At 43.3% G+C, this 18,508-nt stretch overlaps 2 protein-coding genes across 2 annotated transcripts in view; both read left to right on the plus strand.

Annotated features, from left to right (window-relative positions):
• The window catches only part of LOC107388008 (liprin-alpha-3), a 36,240-nt gene extending 24,816 nt beyond the window's left edge, over positions 1-11,424 (plus strand). The window contains exons 8-32 of the mRNA XM_015963327.3: positions 41-133; positions 425-477; positions 2,451-2,544; positions 2,709-2,843; positions 2,921-3,004; positions 3,077-3,208; positions 3,290-3,352; positions 3,452-3,531; positions 3,699-3,885; positions 3,977-4,170; positions 4,249-4,492; positions 4,579-4,718; positions 4,799-4,947; positions 5,057-5,153; positions 5,414-5,495; positions 6,711-6,911; positions 6,986-7,048; positions 7,519-7,545; positions 7,842-8,017; positions 8,118-8,215; positions 8,382-8,557; positions 8,631-8,699; positions 9,015-9,177; positions 10,112-10,179; positions 10,268-11,424. Of these exons, the coding sequence (XP_015818813.3) occupies positions 41-133; positions 425-477; positions 2,451-2,544; positions 2,709-2,843; positions 2,921-3,004; positions 3,077-3,208; positions 3,290-3,352; positions 3,452-3,531; positions 3,699-3,885; positions 3,977-4,170; positions 4,249-4,492; positions 4,579-4,718; positions 4,799-4,947; positions 5,057-5,153; positions 5,414-5,495; positions 6,711-6,911; positions 6,986-7,048; positions 7,519-7,545; positions 7,842-8,017; positions 8,118-8,215; positions 8,382-8,557; positions 8,631-8,699; positions 9,015-9,177; positions 10,112-10,164 (2,853 nt within the window). The 3' untranslated portion in view covers positions 10,165-10,179; positions 10,268-11,424. The remainder of the gene's footprint in view (positions 1-40; positions 134-424; positions 478-2,450; positions 2,545-2,708; positions 2,844-2,920; positions 3,005-3,076; positions 3,209-3,289; positions 3,353-3,451; positions 3,532-3,698; positions 3,886-3,976; positions 4,171-4,248; positions 4,493-4,578; positions 4,719-4,798; positions 4,948-5,056; positions 5,154-5,413; positions 5,496-6,710; positions 6,912-6,985; positions 7,049-7,518; positions 7,546-7,841; positions 8,018-8,117; positions 8,216-8,381; positions 8,558-8,630; positions 8,700-9,014; positions 9,178-10,111; positions 10,180-10,267) is intronic.
• A 3,450-nt stretch (positions 11,425-14,874) lies between these two features.
• fgf21 (fibroblast growth factor 21) lies at positions 14,875-18,468 on the plus strand. Its single transcript, XM_054749166.2, has 4 exons — positions 14,875-17,436; positions 17,559-17,636; positions 17,710-17,813; positions 17,884-18,468. Exons 1-4 carry the CDS (start codon positions 17,289-17,291, stop codon positions 18,172-18,174), a joined length of 621 nt encoding a protein of 206 aa, XP_054605141.2. The 5' UTR covers positions 14,875-17,288; the 3' UTR covers positions 18,175-18,468.
• Positions 18,469-18,508: the final 40 nt, after the last annotated feature.

Consider the following 18,508-nt stretch of genomic DNA (forward strand, 5'->3'; position numbering starts at 1 on the left):
AGTTTGTGTCACTTCATGCCGCTTTCTGGTGTCATTTCAGGTTGGAGAAATAGAAGAACAGCTTGCTGCCGCCAGGAGGGAGGTGACGAAGACAGAGGAGGCCAATCAGAAGCTCCAAAGGGAAGTGAAAGAGGTCTGTTGGGCCAGTCGGTCTCTCTGTGTCTGGCTGAGGACTCTGAGCTACCTCAGCACCTGGGGTTTCTATTTTACCTTCAGACCCTGTATACACGCTGTTATTCTAGGATGGACCAAGAAAGAAATGTTGCATGAAAGCAGCAACTACAGCTTTTTATAAAAGCATCCGAAGCATTTCCAAAAATATGTATTATCTTGTTTGTTACTTGTTTATGAGTTCTCTCAGAACCCTAAATGCACATGAAATAAATGGGTGTAATAATGATTCAAGTATATTGCTGCTTTTTAGGCTCTATGCCAAAGAGAAGACATGGAGGAAAGAATTACCACACTAGAACGAAGGTAATCAATCTTTTTACTCTGGCTATGGTTCAGTAGATTCCTACATGAGCGACATAAACCTTTGGTTTGAAATATAAACAATAGTTTTCATTCTTCGTGGTTACATTAAACATTCAGAGCTGACACTGAGCTTTAAGTGCGCAGACACCACCTCCTATTTTAGAAAGACAAACGTTCTGTTGATAATGACAGGGTTCAGTCCTTTTACCTTTTGAGCATATTTGAGTCTTTACTGCTTTTGTTATGATCAGTGAAAGCACTAAATTTAACCCTGTAGTTCACTGTGCTTAAAAAAAAGTTGAAGTTACAAAATAAGTGCCTTATTTTAATTGTATTTTAGCCAGTGAAAGGGGCTACAGCTCAATAGGCATACAGATGAATCTAAAAAAAATAGAATATGGTGCAAAAGTTCTTTTATTTTAGTAATTCAATTTAAAAAGTAAAACTAAAATGAGTCAGACTTGTTACGTACAAAGCCAGATATTTCAGCTGTTATAATTGTTATAATTGTGATGATTATGGCTCACAGCTGATGAAAACCCCACATTCAAAATCTCAAAAAATGAGAATTTTGTAAAAAGGTTTAATATTCTAGACTCAAAGTGTCACACTCTGATCAGCTGATGAATCCAAAAGACCTGCAAAGGGTTCCTAAACCTTTAGATGGTCTCTCAGTCTAAGTGGATTTACTGACATAAATAGACTTTTGCACCATATTCTCATTTTGGGAGTTTCATGTGTACATGTGGTGGAGATTTCCTGCTGAATTTCAGACTGATTATTTAAATGTGACGTGTTTCTGGGCAGGTCTGATCTAATCTATTGCGTGGATGAAACGTCTCACTGGTGTTGGAGAACAAGGGTCAGACTGGTTTTATTTGATAGAAATGCAGCAGTAGCTCAAACAACTACTTGTTCCTACCAACGTCTACAGAACAGAATCTCTAAACCACATCATGTTGAACCTTGAAGCAGATGCACTCCAGCAGCAGAAGACCACACCTGGTGTCTCTAACGTCAGTTAAGAACAGGAAATTGAGGGCATGATTCACACAGGATCACCAGAACTGGACCAGAAGACACTGGAAATTCTTCCCGGTGTGATGAGTCTGGAGTTCAGTAGCAACATTCAGATGGTTGATTTAGGATGACATGAAAGCAGGGATCCATCCTGCCTTGTTTCAAATGGTAAAATGGTAAATGGCCTGTATTTGATATAGCACCTTCTAGAGTCCTGGAACCCCTCAAGGCGCTTTACAACACAATCAGTCATTCACCCATTCACACACGCATTCACACGCTGGTGGGGATGAGCTACGATGTAGCCACAGCTGACCTGGGGCGCACTGACAGAGGCGAGGCTGCCGAGCACTGGCGCCACCAGTCCCTCCGACCACCACCAGCAGGCAACGTGGGTTAAGTGTCTTGCCCAAGGACACAACGACAGCGACAGACTGCAACCTTCCGATTACGGGGCGAGCACTTAACTCCTGTGCCACCGTCGCCCCAAGGCTTTATGCTGCTGGTGTAGTTGGGGACCTATTGGTGGGTGACCCTGTGCAGCTGCTGCCCTGACTAGCTAAGACAAAATGGCTGTGTCTTACTCTTTTTAATACATAGGGTGCATATTCTGCTGCAAAAGACCACTGCAATAATTTACATCACAAGTTCACAACAACACTCAACAGGGGTCATCCTTCCTGACCTGCTACTTGCTAGCTCTTATGTCTGTGGAACAGCAGTCTGATATAAACCAAAGACCCATATATTCCAGTCGTTCTGGTGACCTCCTAATGCTGAGCTCTTCATGTGTGTGTGTGTGTGTGGGGGGGGGGGGGGTGCACTTTTGGGTCAAAACTTTAAAGCATTATTAACAGTGTTGAACAATTGATCATCTCCTTTTGGACGTCAATTTTCTTGTACATTACAAAATGTAATATTAGCAAATTTTAAAAGTTTTACTTTGCGTGCAGGTACCTCAGTGCCCAACGGGAGGCGACATCTCTCCACGACATCAAAGACAAGCTGGAGAATGAGCTGGCTAGCAAGGATTCCCTCTACAGACAAGTAAAGTTTGCCTCAAATACCCCAATTCCCAGCTAAGGCTGCAATAAAACTACTCATCCATCCTGAGTTAGAAATCAAATATGAAAATGGGTCTTGAGGGCTGCTTCTAGCCACAGAGCTCATAAGTATGTGTTTACCTTTTCTTCCATTTTTGTAATGCTCAGAGTGAAGAGAAGAACAGACAGCTGCAGGAGCGTCTGGATGAGGCCAAGCAGAAGCTCCAGCAAACCCTGCAGAGAGCAGAGACATTGCCTGAAATCGAGGCCCAGCTCGCTCAAAGAGTGGCTGCTCTCAACAAGGTTCTGTAATCAGGATGCTTCTTTCCTATCATTTGCATAAAAATATCTGCTTTTAACATCCCCAACTTTGCTGTCAGGCAGAGGAACGCCACGGGAACTTTGAGGAGCGGCTACGACAAATGGAAGCCCAACTAGAAGAGAAGAACCAAGAGCTTCAGAGGGTAACACCACTGTGATGTCTCCAAACCCTATGAGCTGATTTTGTTTCTTGACGAGCTCTCGTGTGGTTTCAGGCGAGGCAGAGGGAGAAGATGAATGATGAACACAACAAACGGCTCTCAGATACAGTGGATAAGCTTCTGTCTGAGTCCAACGAGAGGCTTCAGCTCCACCTCAAAGAGAGGATGGCAGCTCTAGAAGAGAAGGTGAGGAGACAGCTACTGAGCGGTGAAGCAGTTTTTACAAAAACAATAAAAACATAAATCTTTACTTGTTTGTTCTGCCAGAATGCTCTTTCTGAGGAGCTGGCCAACATGAAGAAAATCCAGGACGATCTTCTAGCTAATAAGGTATTTTCTTTTCCTTGTCTTTGTCTGAATGATTCAGTTGTGATGCTTGAAATCCAGAGAAAAACAGCTGATTGTTGTTTTCTGGTGCGTGCCTTTTAGGAGCAGCTCCTTGCTGAGCTGGAGCGAGTCCAACTGGAACTGGATCAGCTGAGAGGCAGGCCTGGGTCCTCTTACTCCAGGTTAGACACCGTTAACTTTTATGGATTTCTAATGATGTGAAAACTCCTAATGTATGACTCCCTAAAGGACCCTGTAGATGTGCATGATTTTAAACCTGCTTCTCAGAAATCTCTGTCCTTTCTAAGTCTAAGTCCCCATGACAAATGAATTCTGGGTCTCACTATAGGGCGGGCAGCGTGAGCTCGCTTCCTTCCACCCTTTTTCGAAGATCTGTCCCAGGGAGCGCCTCAGAGCTGCGCTACCCTCAGGGTGGTGGCTCACTCCCAGCCGGCTATGGCAACACCTCCAGCGGGGTGGTGGTCAGGCGGGCGCACCGCGGCCGCTGGGGGCCTCCTAGAGATGATGGCAACAAGGTGCAGATCTCACACTGATACCACGCTGCTCAGAAGCAACATGTAGGTATTGCTTGTTGTTAGGAAAACAATGTTTTTGTCGTTTCCTCAGTATGGCGAATGGGACAGCGGCACCATGCTAGGACCAGGGTTTGAGGGCGGTGTGGAAGGAGGCTGCTCTGATGACGAGGAGGACAGGGAGACTCTGTTTGGATCAGAGCTTCTGTCCCCCAGTGGGCAGACAGATGTACAGACGTTGGCCATTATGCTACAGGAGCAACTGGAGGCCATTAATAAGGAGATTAAGTGAGAATCATAGTGACACTCTAATCCAGTCAGCCGTTGGTTTAGTTGCTGTGCAGACACCTGTGTGTTGCTCCTCAGGTTGATTCAGGAGGAGAAGGAGAGCACGGAGCTGAGGGCTGAGGAGATCGAGAGTCGGGTCAGCAGCGTAGCCCTGGATGCTTCATCTCTCCCACCATCCTCACTGGGAGGGCGAGACAGTGTTGGAAGGGGCTACATGACTCCCTCCATCACATCCTCCACGCTAGCGTCTCCTTCCCCACCCAGTTCGGGACATTCCACGCCCCGCCTGCCACATTCACCCGCCAGGGAGACTGAGAGACAAGTACTGAACCAGATCTGGTATCACCGATTAAAGACTCCTAACTGTGACTTGTTGTGCTCATTGATTGAAAAATCTCCACCCTACAGAACAGCAAAGAGGGAGAAGAATGCAAGGCACTTGCCCTCATTGACTCAACCCCTCCACCTGTCCCTCGAGGCCTACGGTTGGACCGAATGACTCACACCCACCCGGGGGCGGGCCTGGACGACCATCGTGAATTCCGCAGGTACGCAGATGAATACATTTCTACAAAAGTAGTCTTGACCACCACTCATGTGGATTTACTTCCCTTTTCTGTTTGTTCAGTCTTTCTGCTGATGGTGTCACCACCGCTAGCCAGGATTCTCTTCACAAAGCCAGCAAAAAGAAAAGCATCAAGTCCTCGATTGGACGTCTCTTTGGCAAGAAGGAAAAGGGAAGGATTGGTGCACCAGGACGTGAATCCGCCACACTGGGTTTGTGGACGGATCGGATACTACTTAATTAAAGAAATTGCTTTCTCTGTAGTCCAAGCACAATAATAATCAAAGAATGATCAACAGTGACCATTTATTATCTTTACAGCCTCCACTCCATCTGATGACCTTGGCTCAGCTGACCCATTAGGTCTGGCAAAAATCGGGACTGGGACTGTTGAAAAAGATCGTCGCAGCAAGAAGAAGTGAGATCAGGCTTCTTTCCACACACTTCTCCTGTTATAGAGAGGTCTTTGGCAGATTTGTAAATACCACGGTCAGCTGACTCTAACCGGACTTGTGCAAGGGCTTTTTATTCCGCTGATGGGATTAGATTAAAAAAACAAATGCCTTTGTGGTATTTGACATCTCATATTCAGAGTTATTTCCTATTTATAAGAGGAGACATTGGAGACATAAAGAAATCCATCTTTGTCAAACTTCTTTTTTCTGCTTTCCTTGCCAGGCATGACCTGCTGGAGGAAGCTTGTCGTCAGGGTCTTCCTTTCGCCTCCTGGGACGGTCCGACGGTTGTCACATGGCTTGAGGTGCATATACCATCACTCCCTGTGCTCTCATTGTAAAAATGTAATTTAAGAATCAGTAGCTAACCAGCTTCCCAACAAGGATAATTCTCAGATACATTAGTTAGTTTCAGTAATTAATCACGTTTTTGTCCCCTAGTCATAGCGGGGACGAAGTAAGACCACCACATTAATCAAGACATTTATCATGCGAGTTAAAACAAAATAGAAACTTTATGTGTGAAGATCACATCTGCTGCTCCCACAAGAGTTAAGACAGGAAGAACATATTGGTCAGGTGCTGCTGATCAGATTAATTGATTAACTGATCATCATAAGTTTGATCACCACTAGAAAGTCAGGAGTCTTGGCAGATTATTGGTCTGGAGCATACAGGTGTGTGTTAACACAAAGCCATCAGTAATGACCTGAGAAGGATTAAAGGTCATCCCTAAACAATTTAGAGTCCATCATTCTACAGAGTGAATAATTAACAGTCAGAATTATTTAAGGAGCTACTAATTTTGTCAGGAGTGCCCATCCCAAAAACTTTATCCTAGAGTCAGACAGTCCGATGTCCAGAGAAACTGTAAAAAAAAAAAAAGCCTAAGAGCTCCATCTAAGCCTCAGTTAGTAGGTTAAAGGGTAAAGTTCATGACACACCTAGCAGAAAGAGACTGAACACATGGCTTGTCTGGAAGGGTCTGGGTTCTCCCTTGGAGGTAGGGAATGAAGCTTGGTCATCCGGGAGGGGCTCAGAGTAGACATGCTGCTCCCTCACATCGAGAGGAGCCAGTTGAGGTGACTTGGTGACTAGTTGGGATGCCTCCTGAAAGCCTTCCTGGTGAGATTTACTGTGTTCGTCCAATCGGGAGGAGACCTGAAGGAAGACCGAGGACAAACTGGAGGGACACAGGGAACGCCTTGAGATTTCCCCGGAGGAACTGGTCCAAGTGGCTGGGGAGAGGGAAGTCTGGATGTCCCGGCTTAGGCTGCTGCCCCATGACCTGGCCCTGGATAAGCAGAAGATAATGGCTACATGGATGGAGGAGAAAGCCTTTTCAAAAGTCTTAAAAAGTAATGTCTGAATGAACCACAAGATGTCTGGTACAATGTTGTGGGACATGCAGACATATTTTCCCATAATGCATAGCATAAAATGAAAGTGAACATCAAATTGCTAGTAGCAGCTTATAGCATGGTGGTGGAGGGTCAATTTTCTCCTGTGTGTTTACCCAGCTGTGGGTCGGGATGCCTGCCTGGTACGTGGCAGCCTGCCGTGCCAACGTGAAGAGCGGCGCCATCATGGCCAACCTGTCAGACACGGAGATTCAGAGGGAGATCGGTATCAGCAACCCTCTCCACAGGCTCAAGCTTCGCCTGGCCATCCAGGAAATGGTGTCGCTCACGAGTCCATCAGCGCCGGCTAGCACTCGCTCTGTAAGGCTCGGTGAAATCAAGTCCTGCTCTCATGTCAGGGAAGATGACTGATGTTGTGTTCTACGTCTTCACAGTCAACCAGTAATATTTGGATGACCCATGCTGAGATGGAGTCTCTCACTGCTGCCACCAAACCAGTAAGCTTTACATTTAGATCAAAATCCAAACAAATGACTTTATCATTTTGATTTTATTATTTTTCTTATCTTTTTGCTTGATTTTCTTATTTTTCTTTGTCTCTGATTAGGCGTGTTTGGCTTCACCTTTTCCTTGCTGTTCCCTAAAAATCTGTTTTGACGGGATGTTCTTCCAACTAAGTTTCACTCACTAACAAAGCTTTTGCCTCCTTGTGCCTCTCCTCTCCTCTTCATTCTGGCACTGATTCACTAAAACACACACACGCACATGCACACACACACACACACACACACACGCACACGCACACACACACACACACACACACACACTCACACACACACACACACACACACACACACACACACACACACACACACACACACACACACACATTTCCCGAGGGTGCTCTCCCTCTCCTTGTCTCTCTCTCTTTCCCATTTCTCTTCATTTTCTGAATCGGAACCAAAAGGAGCAGAAGGAGTTCAGCTGGGACCAGGTGAGGTTGGAGGAAAGCAGGTCAAGATGTCATTTTGTATTTATTAAAGTAAAAAATAATTACATCTTGTGAAAAATGTCTTGTAAAACCTGCCGATGTCAGACACTACTGAACTACAGCGGCTAAGCTAAGAAAAAACAGGCGCCCAACATATTAAAACGACTTGAGCTTTGGCATGTTGTGCTCTGAAAAATCATTTGGGTTGAATATAAAAATGTGGTGGCCTTGTTATTGCTACAAAATAATGAATTGAATTCTTGGAAACTTCCAAGTTTCATCAACCCCTCTCCCTTCAGATCCTGGCCTACGGAGACATGAACCATGAGTGGGTGGGAAACGAGTGGCTGCCGAGTCTGGGTCTGCCTCAGTATCGCTCTTATTTCATGGAGTCTCTGGTGGATGCTCGAATGCTTGATCACCTCACCAAGAAGGAGCTGAGGGGTCAATTAAAGATGGTGGACAGTTTCCACAGGTGCACTTCTCTTGTCTTTGATTTGGCCTCAGGCCCCTCAACAAGGCGATGCTTTACTTAAAATCAGGAAACTTATTTTTTGGTGATTTTTCTCTCACAGGGTGAGCCTTCACTATGGCATCATGTGCTTGAAGCGCTTGAACTACGACAGGAAAGAGCTAGAGAGGAGGAGGGAGGAGAGTCAACATCAGAACCAAGGTGGTGATTTTTCAGAACGTTTCCATATCCTAACATCCGTGTGTCTACAGTGCTATGAAAACCAATCTCCTTTACACATTTCCTCTCGTGTGTTGCTTTTTGAGTTCTTTTTGCCTACGTGATGTTGCCATATAGGTTCCACTTCTCATTGTGCCCCTCTCCTCAGATGTCATGGTCTGGTCCAATGAGCGAGTCATGTGTTGGGTACAGTCTATTGGTCTGAAGGAATTTGCAGACAATTTACTGGAGAGTGGGGTCCATGGGGCTCTGTTGGCGCTGGATGACACGTTTGACTATACTGACCTGGCCCTCCTTCTCCAGATACCAAACCAGAACACACAGGTATTCAGGACAATCACTGGTGATATGTAGCCTCTTGTCTCTGCTCTGTCTGACTCCAGTTTGTCTTTTGTAGGCAAGGCAGCTCCTGGAGAAAGAGTATAATGCTCTAATCTCCATGGGAACAGAAAGGAGGCCTGATGAGGTATAAAAACAGTCCAGATAATTGAAAATAGAACCAGCGTGACTAAGGCCGTTTTGCAAGAAAGCAAAGCTTTGATTACATATTTATCAGATTCCTCACAATCTTCCAGAAATATGAAAAAAAAGGTTTTATTTTTCTTTCTTTTTGGCATAAAAGTGCATTTATAGCTGCTGAGAAACTCTTGGTGGTTTCAGCTGTGTTTACATGGCTGTTAATTGCTCAGTTACTGCACATATAACTAAGCTGTGTGTGCTATTGCTTCATCTAATACTAGTTTATTAACACTGGCCTGGCATCATTTTATTTCCTCCGCAGGATGGCACAAAAACATTCACGCGGTCACCGTCGTGGAGAAAGATGTTTAGAGAGAAAGACCTCCGCGGTGTGACCTCAGACTCCTCAGAAACATTACCTGCCAACTTCCGTGCCTCGGCCATCTCGACCCCCTCGGTCACTCTGAGAAAAGTCCAGAGGGAAGGTAAGGAGATGAAGCTTTTGATTAAACTGCGACAGAGACATTCGGCTATTTATCACCTCAAACACTGGCAGGTCTTTTCTTATGCTTTACTGTCCCTGCTGTCTTAAAGATTTCATTATGTTATAAATGAAAAAAGCTTTTATTTGTCACTTTGTAAGGAACAATACATTTGTTTTTTATTCACAATGTTTTTGCTCTTAAAGAGACAACGTGTAGTTTTTACTATTAATCTCTGGAAATATCGAATCGATGTCGACTGGATGGAATATCCATCGAAATGTTGTTGAAAATGATTCAAATGGCCCAATTGTTGAAAAATATTGGCGGCTTTGTAACATAATGTGGCGATGGTAGCACCGGAGCTAATGCTCGCCCCATAATTGGAAGGTTGCAGGTTCAAGCCCCCCTCTGTCTGTCGTTGTGTCCTTGGGCAAGACACTTAACCCACCTTGCCTGCTGGTGGTGGTCGGAGGGACCGGTGGCGCCTGTGTTCGGCAGCCTCGCCTCTGTCAGTGCGTCCCAGAGCAGCTATGGCTCTAGCTCATCCCCACCAGCGTGTGAATGTGTGGGTGAATGGATGAATGACTGATTGTGTTGTAAAGCGTCTTGGGGGGTTGTAGAACCCTAAGAAGACACTAAACAAATACAGCCATTTATTCATGAAGCCAAATAAACAGCTGCATCTAAAAAGAAAAAAAGCCTTGTTGGGAAAATAAAATTTAGTTTTGTGTCTGAAGTTGATTTAACTGTCTTCAAATTCTAGTTTTAATCTATCGAAGCAAACCGGATTGTGGCTGCAGCTTTGTGAAGAAACTCAGAGACTGCAGGCAGAGATATAAATGTCCTGTAGTTTCTCCCCTGATTAAATGCAGTTATTTATCTCATATTTAGATGTTAAGTTGTGTTTGCTAACTCTCTTTTTTCCCTCTGTCAGCAAACTCTGGTCCAAGAGGAGAGTCTGGTTCGGTGAGAACATATTCCTGCTAAAGATAAGCACATCAGGTGGGACAAAGATCCTCGTTCTGGAGAAGCAGCATCAATAACTGTCCAATAAACTGTACTTCATCTGTGTTTGTCTTTATTTCTGTAGAACTGCATCTCTACCCCATCCTGAAGAAAAGAAAAACATCTTTGAAGAAAAGCAAATACGAGCACTAGAAGAGCGTTTGAGTCTCAAAATAATCAAAGGCACTGAGTGACTGATTTTTGAAAAAAAAAAACAGATAAAATGAGTGAATGTCTGTTTACATATCAGTTTCTCTCTCTCGCTCTCTCTCTCTCTCTCTCTCTCTCTCTCTCTCTCTCTCTCTCTCTCTCTCTCTCTCTCTCTCTCTCTCCATCTTGATCCATAGTTGTGGCATGATGCTGTTTGACTCTGTAGAAAGTGACCATGTTGTGAATTCATCTTCTGTTTCAGAGTCTAAGATGGCAATACTGACAATTTATCATCTTTAAATACAGTTGCATTCTCATTCTGATCAAGACCATTGTACAAATATTCCCAGTTCATCTAATGAAAAAAAGAAAATCTCTAAAACTCTGTAAAGACATCTGCTGATATGGAAGTTTACCTGGAGAATGTTGGCGCCCACGAGGAGAAATGTTTGTATTTGAAGCCATAACAGAGCTGAGATGCACACATGTGAATAGGACCAATGACAACGCAGATGGCAAAGTGCTTTATTCCTGCTCAAAGTGGAGGAAAAGGGGGGAAAGAGTTTAGTTAGGGAGCATTTGTGTTGTTATGCATGCCAAAAACCATTTTAGAGTGAACGTCTTGATATCAATCATCTAAAGATGTGAAAGCTCGGGTCAGGACTTTGTACAATGTGTGTATTTTATTTTTATCATTTGTATGATAACTGCTCTGTATGTACAGTACAGTGTGTGTGTGTGTGTGTGTGTGTGTGTGTGTGTGTGTGTGTGTGTGTGTGTGTGTGTGTGTGTGTGTGTGTGTGTGTGTGTGTGTGTGTGTGTGTGTGTGTGTGAAAGCATATGTTCATTTCATACTTAGCTTTAAGACTGACTGTAATTTTATTTAAGGTTGATTAAAGGAAATGTGTTTTAATTTATAGACATCTAAGATGTTAACTGTGTGTGTACATTTTGAGCAAAAAATACATCAAAAAAATCCAAACTGTGTTATGATTTTAATTCATATTATCAGAGAGCAGTGATGATATTTGAATACAATATGATAACAGTAATGATGATTGTAAAAGCTGTAATTAAAAGTATCATACCTGTGATGGTTGTAGAGGAGGAGTGATTTAAAGTTTTGGAGTGAAACGAGGCTTGATTTGACTGAACCCCAACGGGAGGGGGGGACTGAGCTGTAAATAAGGGCATGAAACCCATTCTTTGGTCATTTACCTGACATGTTTCAGCTAGAATCTCTAGCCCTCATCAGAGATCGCTGGTGTAAGAAAAGAACGAGAAATGGATCACGAATAAAACGTACAAAAGAGAAGGTGGAAGAACAAAACAAGTTCCTGGATGAAGAATAATATTACAAATTCCATTGATAAACATCAAGAGTCATAGCAGAAGGGCCAGCGTTCAATCTCCTCAGAGTTTTCTCTGTTTTTCCTCCAGCCCTGTCGTCCAGGTTTACCACCTGCTCGCACAGCGTACGGAAGAATGCGTTCAGGGTTCCAGGCGGCCTCCAGATGGACTGCCATTCATATCGACTGCAGTTTGCGTGTTGAATGTCTCCAGAAATTGACTCCCACGAGACCAAATGATCATAAATTTGACACATAAAATAACATGAGCAGATATCCCAGTCATTAATAAAAAACTAAAGCGAGAAAAAACAATGCAACCCAAGTTTTACTTTGAAATATATCGCATGCACCTTACTGTTCCACATCTCACTTCCTGTCTGGCTCATGCTGTTCCTTTCACTTCATGGCGATCTGCGTGTAGCAGCTGGAAAATGTGAAACCTTTCTGGAGCTCAGCATATGGATCTGCACTTCACCTTAGCTCAGGGGCGGGCAATCCTGGTCCTCGAGGGTCACTATCCCACATGTTTTACTGTTTTCCCTGTTTCAACACACCTGATTTCAATCAGCAGGAGATTAGCTGGCTTCTGCAGCTTGATGAGCTGCTGAATCAACTGTGTTGGAACTGGGAAATAACAAAAAGATGGAGGATACCGACCCTCGAGGACTGGAGTTGCCCACCCCTGCCTTAGCTCGTGTGAATGTTCTGATTAGACTCAATGGTTTTTGGTTGCTGCGGATGCTGTACGGAGTTCGGACCGCATCCATTCTGCATTCTGCGTGAACCAGACTTTAAATGCTGCCTGAGGAAAAGAGGGTGAATAGTTCCTAGTCTGAATGGGTTAGGGCAATACTCATGTCAGGATTCTGTTCATCACACTCCAGTAAAACACATTTTTTAGCATCCTGGTAATAAAAAGCCACCTGTGAGCCTGTCTACAGACTGGTTAGTGAGCCCCCCGATACTCATCTGATTTCACTAGATCTACAGCTTCTTCTCCAGTGATGGGGGGAAGGGTGTAAGCTCCACCATCTACTTCATTTTTGTCCCATTGATGCTAAGTATTGCTGTTCCACTTCCAGTTTATGTATTAAGCACTTTACACGGCATAAGACCAAAGTGCTGTACAGAGGCAATAAAACAACAACAACAATGCAGTTAACTCAGCAGCAGAAGCTCAGGAGGCAGAGTGGGTCGCCCAGTAATCAGAAAGTTGCAGGTTTGATCCTGGCTCCCAACAGCAAATTCTGCCATTGTGTCCTTGGGCAAAACACTTAACCCTCCCCGCAGGCTGGTGGTGGTTGGAGGTCCCAGTAGCACCTGTGCTCGGCAGCCTCGCCTCTATCAGTGCATCCCAGGGCAGCCCTGGCTACAATGTAGCTCATCACCAACAGCATGTGAACGTGTGTGTGAATGGATGAATGATAACAGTAGAGTCCTCTGACTCTAGAAGGCGCTCTTCAAGTGGAAGTCATTTATCAAGGCCTACCTAAAACAAATATATAATGGAGATTTAAAACAAAGCACACAGAGAGATCAATAGAGAAACAGTATAAAATAACTAAAGACCATGGAATAAAACCACTCCAAACAGAGACATCTGAAGTTAAATTAGTTAAAAGCCAGGGAAAATAAATGAGTCATTCACACACACACATTCATACACTGATGGGGATGAGCTACAATGTAGCCATAGCTGCTCTGGGGCGCACTGACAGAGGGCATGACATGTATCCAGTTATTTAAAAATTAAACAATAACGTTGTTTCTGCCAATAGTAATCTAATGTGAAACTGATGGTTATGTAAAAATTATTTAAAAAAATAACACAAACCAAATTCTAATTCTAATTTTATTTGTCACGTACTTAGTCCTACACAGTACGAAACTGTGAAACTGTGAAGATTGGATTGATTTTTTGGGGTAGTAACACTCCCGCTCAATCTTGGCAGCACTCAAATTATAACTATTTCTCCAAACATGTGCTGTTCCAGAAGCATTCTACAACAGATAAGAAAATAATTCATTATTTGTAACTTTTACACAGAAACACCTCAGGATGTTCAGTATCTCACTTAGGATCATACAATCTCCCCACAAAAAGAGTTTAAATATACAATTTAATAATTAATTTCCTTACAAGTAGCGTAAAGGATGAAACATCTTAATGAAACGTGTTGTCCAGTTGGCTTTAAAGGGCGAATATTTTGGGGCGATAGAACAATGTGAAACAGATTTTTGGATAAACATTGAGTTGAAGCCATCCTGGAGTTTTGGGATTTCTACATAGACAAAATGTGTTTTGTTGATTGTGAATGCCTTTCTGTTTACATTTGGAAACAGTCAAAATTCCAAAACCAAGAAACAAGCAAAAGCAGGTTTTCTAATCCATCCCAAATGTTCGTGTGGGGTTTTATGTACATCTGTAACAAAACGATCATGATTTTGTGTTTTATTAAAAAAAAGTATGGAAAAGGGGATAGAAAAGTGCTACGCCCGCGGTAGTCCTGCTTGGCAACACAGAGGACAGAGAAACCTGAAGGGAAACATATCTGTCATTAAGGGGTCTAAGTGATGCCCATCTACTTCTGGACCACGGGTGCCCGGAAGAACGAAAAAATGAATGCAGTCAATGGGGCTAAAAAGGCAGTTTTCTAATCCCGTTTGTTATGTGCCATGGATTTCACATATGACGTTCGGGATTTTTAAAGGCACATTTTGGTAGGAAGAACACACTTATTTTTGAACGGGGGAAATGCTATTTTAGGTTTTGTGTGAAAATAAGTCAAGGACTACAAATGCGCTTCATGAACTGTTGCTGTCATGATCTGAGAGGAGCCACTGCTCCTCCTCATCCAACATGTTCGCACACCCGAAGCATCAAAAAACGACCAGGGGTGTCCAGAGCGTCGGGTGGCGATGCTCCGTGCCAGAGCATCGTTTTCCGACTGCCGCTGCAAAACGGAGATTTCACCGAATGTTGACCTTTGCCCTCTTGCTATTTAACCTTCCCCTCACCTCCATCCTGACCTTAACCCTCTTGTGCATTTAAAACTTTGTTACTAGTTGTAACTTCCCTCTTTAACATGGTTAACAGGAAGTTTAGGATGAGAAACTGGGTTAAGGTTAGGATGTGGGTGAGGGGACGGTGAAATTGACCCTTAACACCGACGTCACCTAATCACGTGGGTCCACCATGGCAAAAGCATGTAAACAGTGAGCGACACGATTACTAAACAAAGGGAAAAGTAGAGCCTGAAATTGTTTTTACGATCAAAACAAAAACAAAACTCCTCCAGCATTCCTTCAACTAGTTCATGCCCAGTTCAGTTATCAGAAGAAGTAGCACGGGGGCTCATAGAGAGCGGTATGTTAACTAGCTTACCAGCGTTAGCTTACGTTCTCTCTGCAGCTGTTCACCGATGTAAACATGTTGCTAACTTTGCCTAAATTCACCCCTCTGGATTTTTTTTTACTTTATGTTATAAACAGCGTTTCACTTTACACCAAAGCTGATTTTTAAAAAGTCCGGATCCCTACCAGCTTCTGTTGCTGGTGGTGTTACCGGGTTCAGCTGCTGCTCTCACACCGGAATGAGAAGATCTCTGAACGCCGACACTCATATAAATAAATAATATAATTTTAACACACATAATCGTACATCGGAGCTTTAATATTGTTAACAATTGTCTCGCTTTACACTACAGTGGACGGAGCGCAGCCTCCGTGGTGAAATACCCATCCATCAGGATTATCAGTAACTAGTACAAACACATCGTATTTATCCCTGTCCCTGTCTTCCTCGTGAAATAAATGAACGTCAATCTTGTCCGGTAAAAACAAGTTCGCTGCTAATCTGAGAGCTGCTAGTCCGCTTGATTGATTGATCGCTGCAGTTCATCTCCGTCCTCAGTCTCCATCAAAGTTATTGAAAAAAAAATAAAACGCGTTGGGTTTACATCCTTTTCTGTTAGTGCAGCCGACCACGCAGCAAGCTAAAACCATTTTACTGTCAAATCAACTAAATAAAAGCAATAAAAGGTTACAAACTGGCTTGTTTTGACTAGTTTCACTGGAGTTTCAACGGGTGTAAACGGTCTTTTTGCCGTCCATCATGGCGAAGGGGGCGGTCACATGAGTGGTGTGACGTCACGTGCAAAGGGTCAATAGCAAGAGGTTAGAGGTTCAATGTCGGTGAAATGTGTGTTTTACCGCGGGTGTCGGAAACCAATGCTCTGGCGCAGCGCGTCACCTCCCGATGCGTCGGAAACAAATGCTTGGTCACCCAGCGCCATTCTTCAATGCTTTGGGTGTGAGAACGTGTCATCAAATGCATACAGCTGAGGTGGTTAATTTTCCAGGCATGTCCTACTGGAACAAGCCCTTAGAACAGACTGAACCCTCCTGAAGGGATTGTATGTCCTCTTTGATTTGGGAATGCCACTGAGGTAAAGAGTTAATGAGGAAAGGGATGTGAACCCTTTCACCTCCCGACCTTGGAAAAGAGGGGAAAATGGATGGAATGGAAGCTACTACACGCAGAACCCTGAGGATGAGTGGGATCCTCTATCACTTTCATCAGGATTTCACAGGATTTCCCACTGCAGCTGGGGTCACTGGTCAGCTACTCTCCTGCTAGTGAGAGGGTGTCACACTCTAATCAGCTAATGAATCCAGAACACCTGCAAAGGGTTCCTGAGCCTTTCGATGGTCTCTCAGTCTAAGCTGGATTACTGACCTAAATGGACTTTAGCATATTGTTTCCAGTTTCACCTGTAACACCACATCAGTGGGTGTTTTTGATCTAAAATCACTGAAAAAGCTTGTTGTGGTCCACTCAGCGTGGTGAAGCTGGTGATGCAACCTCTCAGCGTGTTGCTGCTGGACTTTAGGCAGCGGTGAGTTTCCTGTGTGACGTGTACGACCTGCACAGCTGCAGTCATGTAAACACACTCTCTGCCTTATAAATCAGTTTCACCCACTCCTTCCTTTCTTCTCCTCTCGCAAACAGTCACACGTCAAATAAGATAAACACCATAAAGTCCCAAAACACAGAGCATCACTTCCTGGAAAATGATTTGAAATTTTGTGTTTTAGATGACTGAGATTGATGTGCTTGTGTTGCACGTTCAATCACTGCTCTGGAAGTCGCCCGCGGTAACAGTAAGTGCTTCACGTGATGAAGATTTTTTACAGATAGTCGTAAAATCTTTTTTTTGAAAGCACTTGTGCTTGTTGGAATGTCATGGATGTGATTCTTCTTCTGGAAAGTGAAATATTTGGCTTTGATTCAAGTATTTAGTCAAAGAAATCAAGTTAGATGTAAAGATAAACATTTGTTGTGTTACTTAACATGATTTTTATGTAACCAGAGTGAGAAAACGTCTTCCTCTGAGCATGCATGTCGAGGTGTCTGACTCATTCTTACCATCATGAAGTTGGACCTCCTTCTCCAAACTCCTCTATAAAGGCACCGGACTTCCTCCTCTTCAGAAGTCGCTCAAACAGCTGCGACTTTTTTATTTTTTCACTTTTGTGGTCTATTTATTTGTATTTATCAAATATTTCTATTTATTATTTATTTCCTGTCATTTCCTTTACAAAATGCTTTTGTTCCCGAATACTCCGTTTTGTCTCTCTTTCTCCCTTTTCCTAATCCTTCCACTTCCCTTTTCACTTTCGTTTTATGTTCCTGAATCCAATCCACTGCTGTCGTTTAACAGTCAGGTCAGAGAGGTGCATCTCTTTACAGGTATGTGTTGGTTTTTCTGACTTTTGTGTGTTTTATTTAATATATGCAAAGCTGAATGATGATGATTCTGATGCAACCTGTAAAGTTGTTGCATTTCTTTTTGTGCTTGATGGTTGCTGCAGAAAACCACAGACGTGGGATGTTCCTGCAGATAAACCTGGATGGGAGAGTGAGTGGAAGTGATGCCCAGACTGCTTTTAGTGAGTAGAACCAGGAACTAAGAGCAGAGTTGGTTCTTGAAGCCTGAAAATCTGAACGTGTTTCTGTTTCCAGGTGTGCTGCAGCTGAAATCAGTGAAACCAGGTCATGCTGTCATTAAGGGACAGTCGTCGTCTTTGTTTCTCTGCATGGACAGTGGAGGACATCTCAGAGGACAGGTGAGACACAAAGAGATGTCAGAGGTTTTAGATCTTTGTGCGATTTCTGATAAATGTCTGACGGTTTCAGAGCGTGTATGAGGAGGCTGACTGCTCCTTCAGAGAGCTCCTGCTAGCTGATGGATACACCCGATTCCTGAACTCGCATCATGGGATTCCCATCTCTCTGGCGTCCAGAAATTCCCAGGATCAACACTCGGTGCCTTTCACTCGATTTCTCCCTCTCAGGAATATGTTACCAGTGGAGGGGATCTCTGAGGATCCAGTAAATCATCAGAGGGGCATCAACGTGGAGTCAGACGACCTTTTTGGGATGGGACTGAACACCGTCGTCAGTCCTCAGCTGTTAATGGAAAAGTAAAATGTGAATTTGATCGGATGTTTCAACTAATTGTCACTTTAAATTTATTTAGTTAGCATCTAGTCTTTTTTTATTCTCAACATGTTTTGTGGTGTAAGTTATTTATTTATTGGTGTTCTGAGTGTTTCTTATTTAAGATTTATTTAAATATTAAGACATTTTGGTGTTGCTTGGTAAAGTAAGATATTTATTGTGTCTGTATAAAACTGGATGATGTTGCAGGAGTTATTTGGCACTGGTGGTTAGTTTGATACACTGTAAAAACTAAAATATTGTTTTAACTGAAATCAGTAAGAGGAAAATGGTTTATTTTAAAATTAGAACTTGAATAAAA

Source organism: Nothobranchius furzeri, chromosome 16 (genome assembly GCF_043380555.1).
Source record: "Nothobranchius furzeri strain GRZ-AD chromosome 16, NfurGRZ-RIMD1, whole genome shotgun sequence".
NCBI lineage: Eukaryota > Metazoa > Chordata > Actinopteri > Cyprinodontiformes > Nothobranchiidae > Nothobranchius > Nothobranchius furzeri.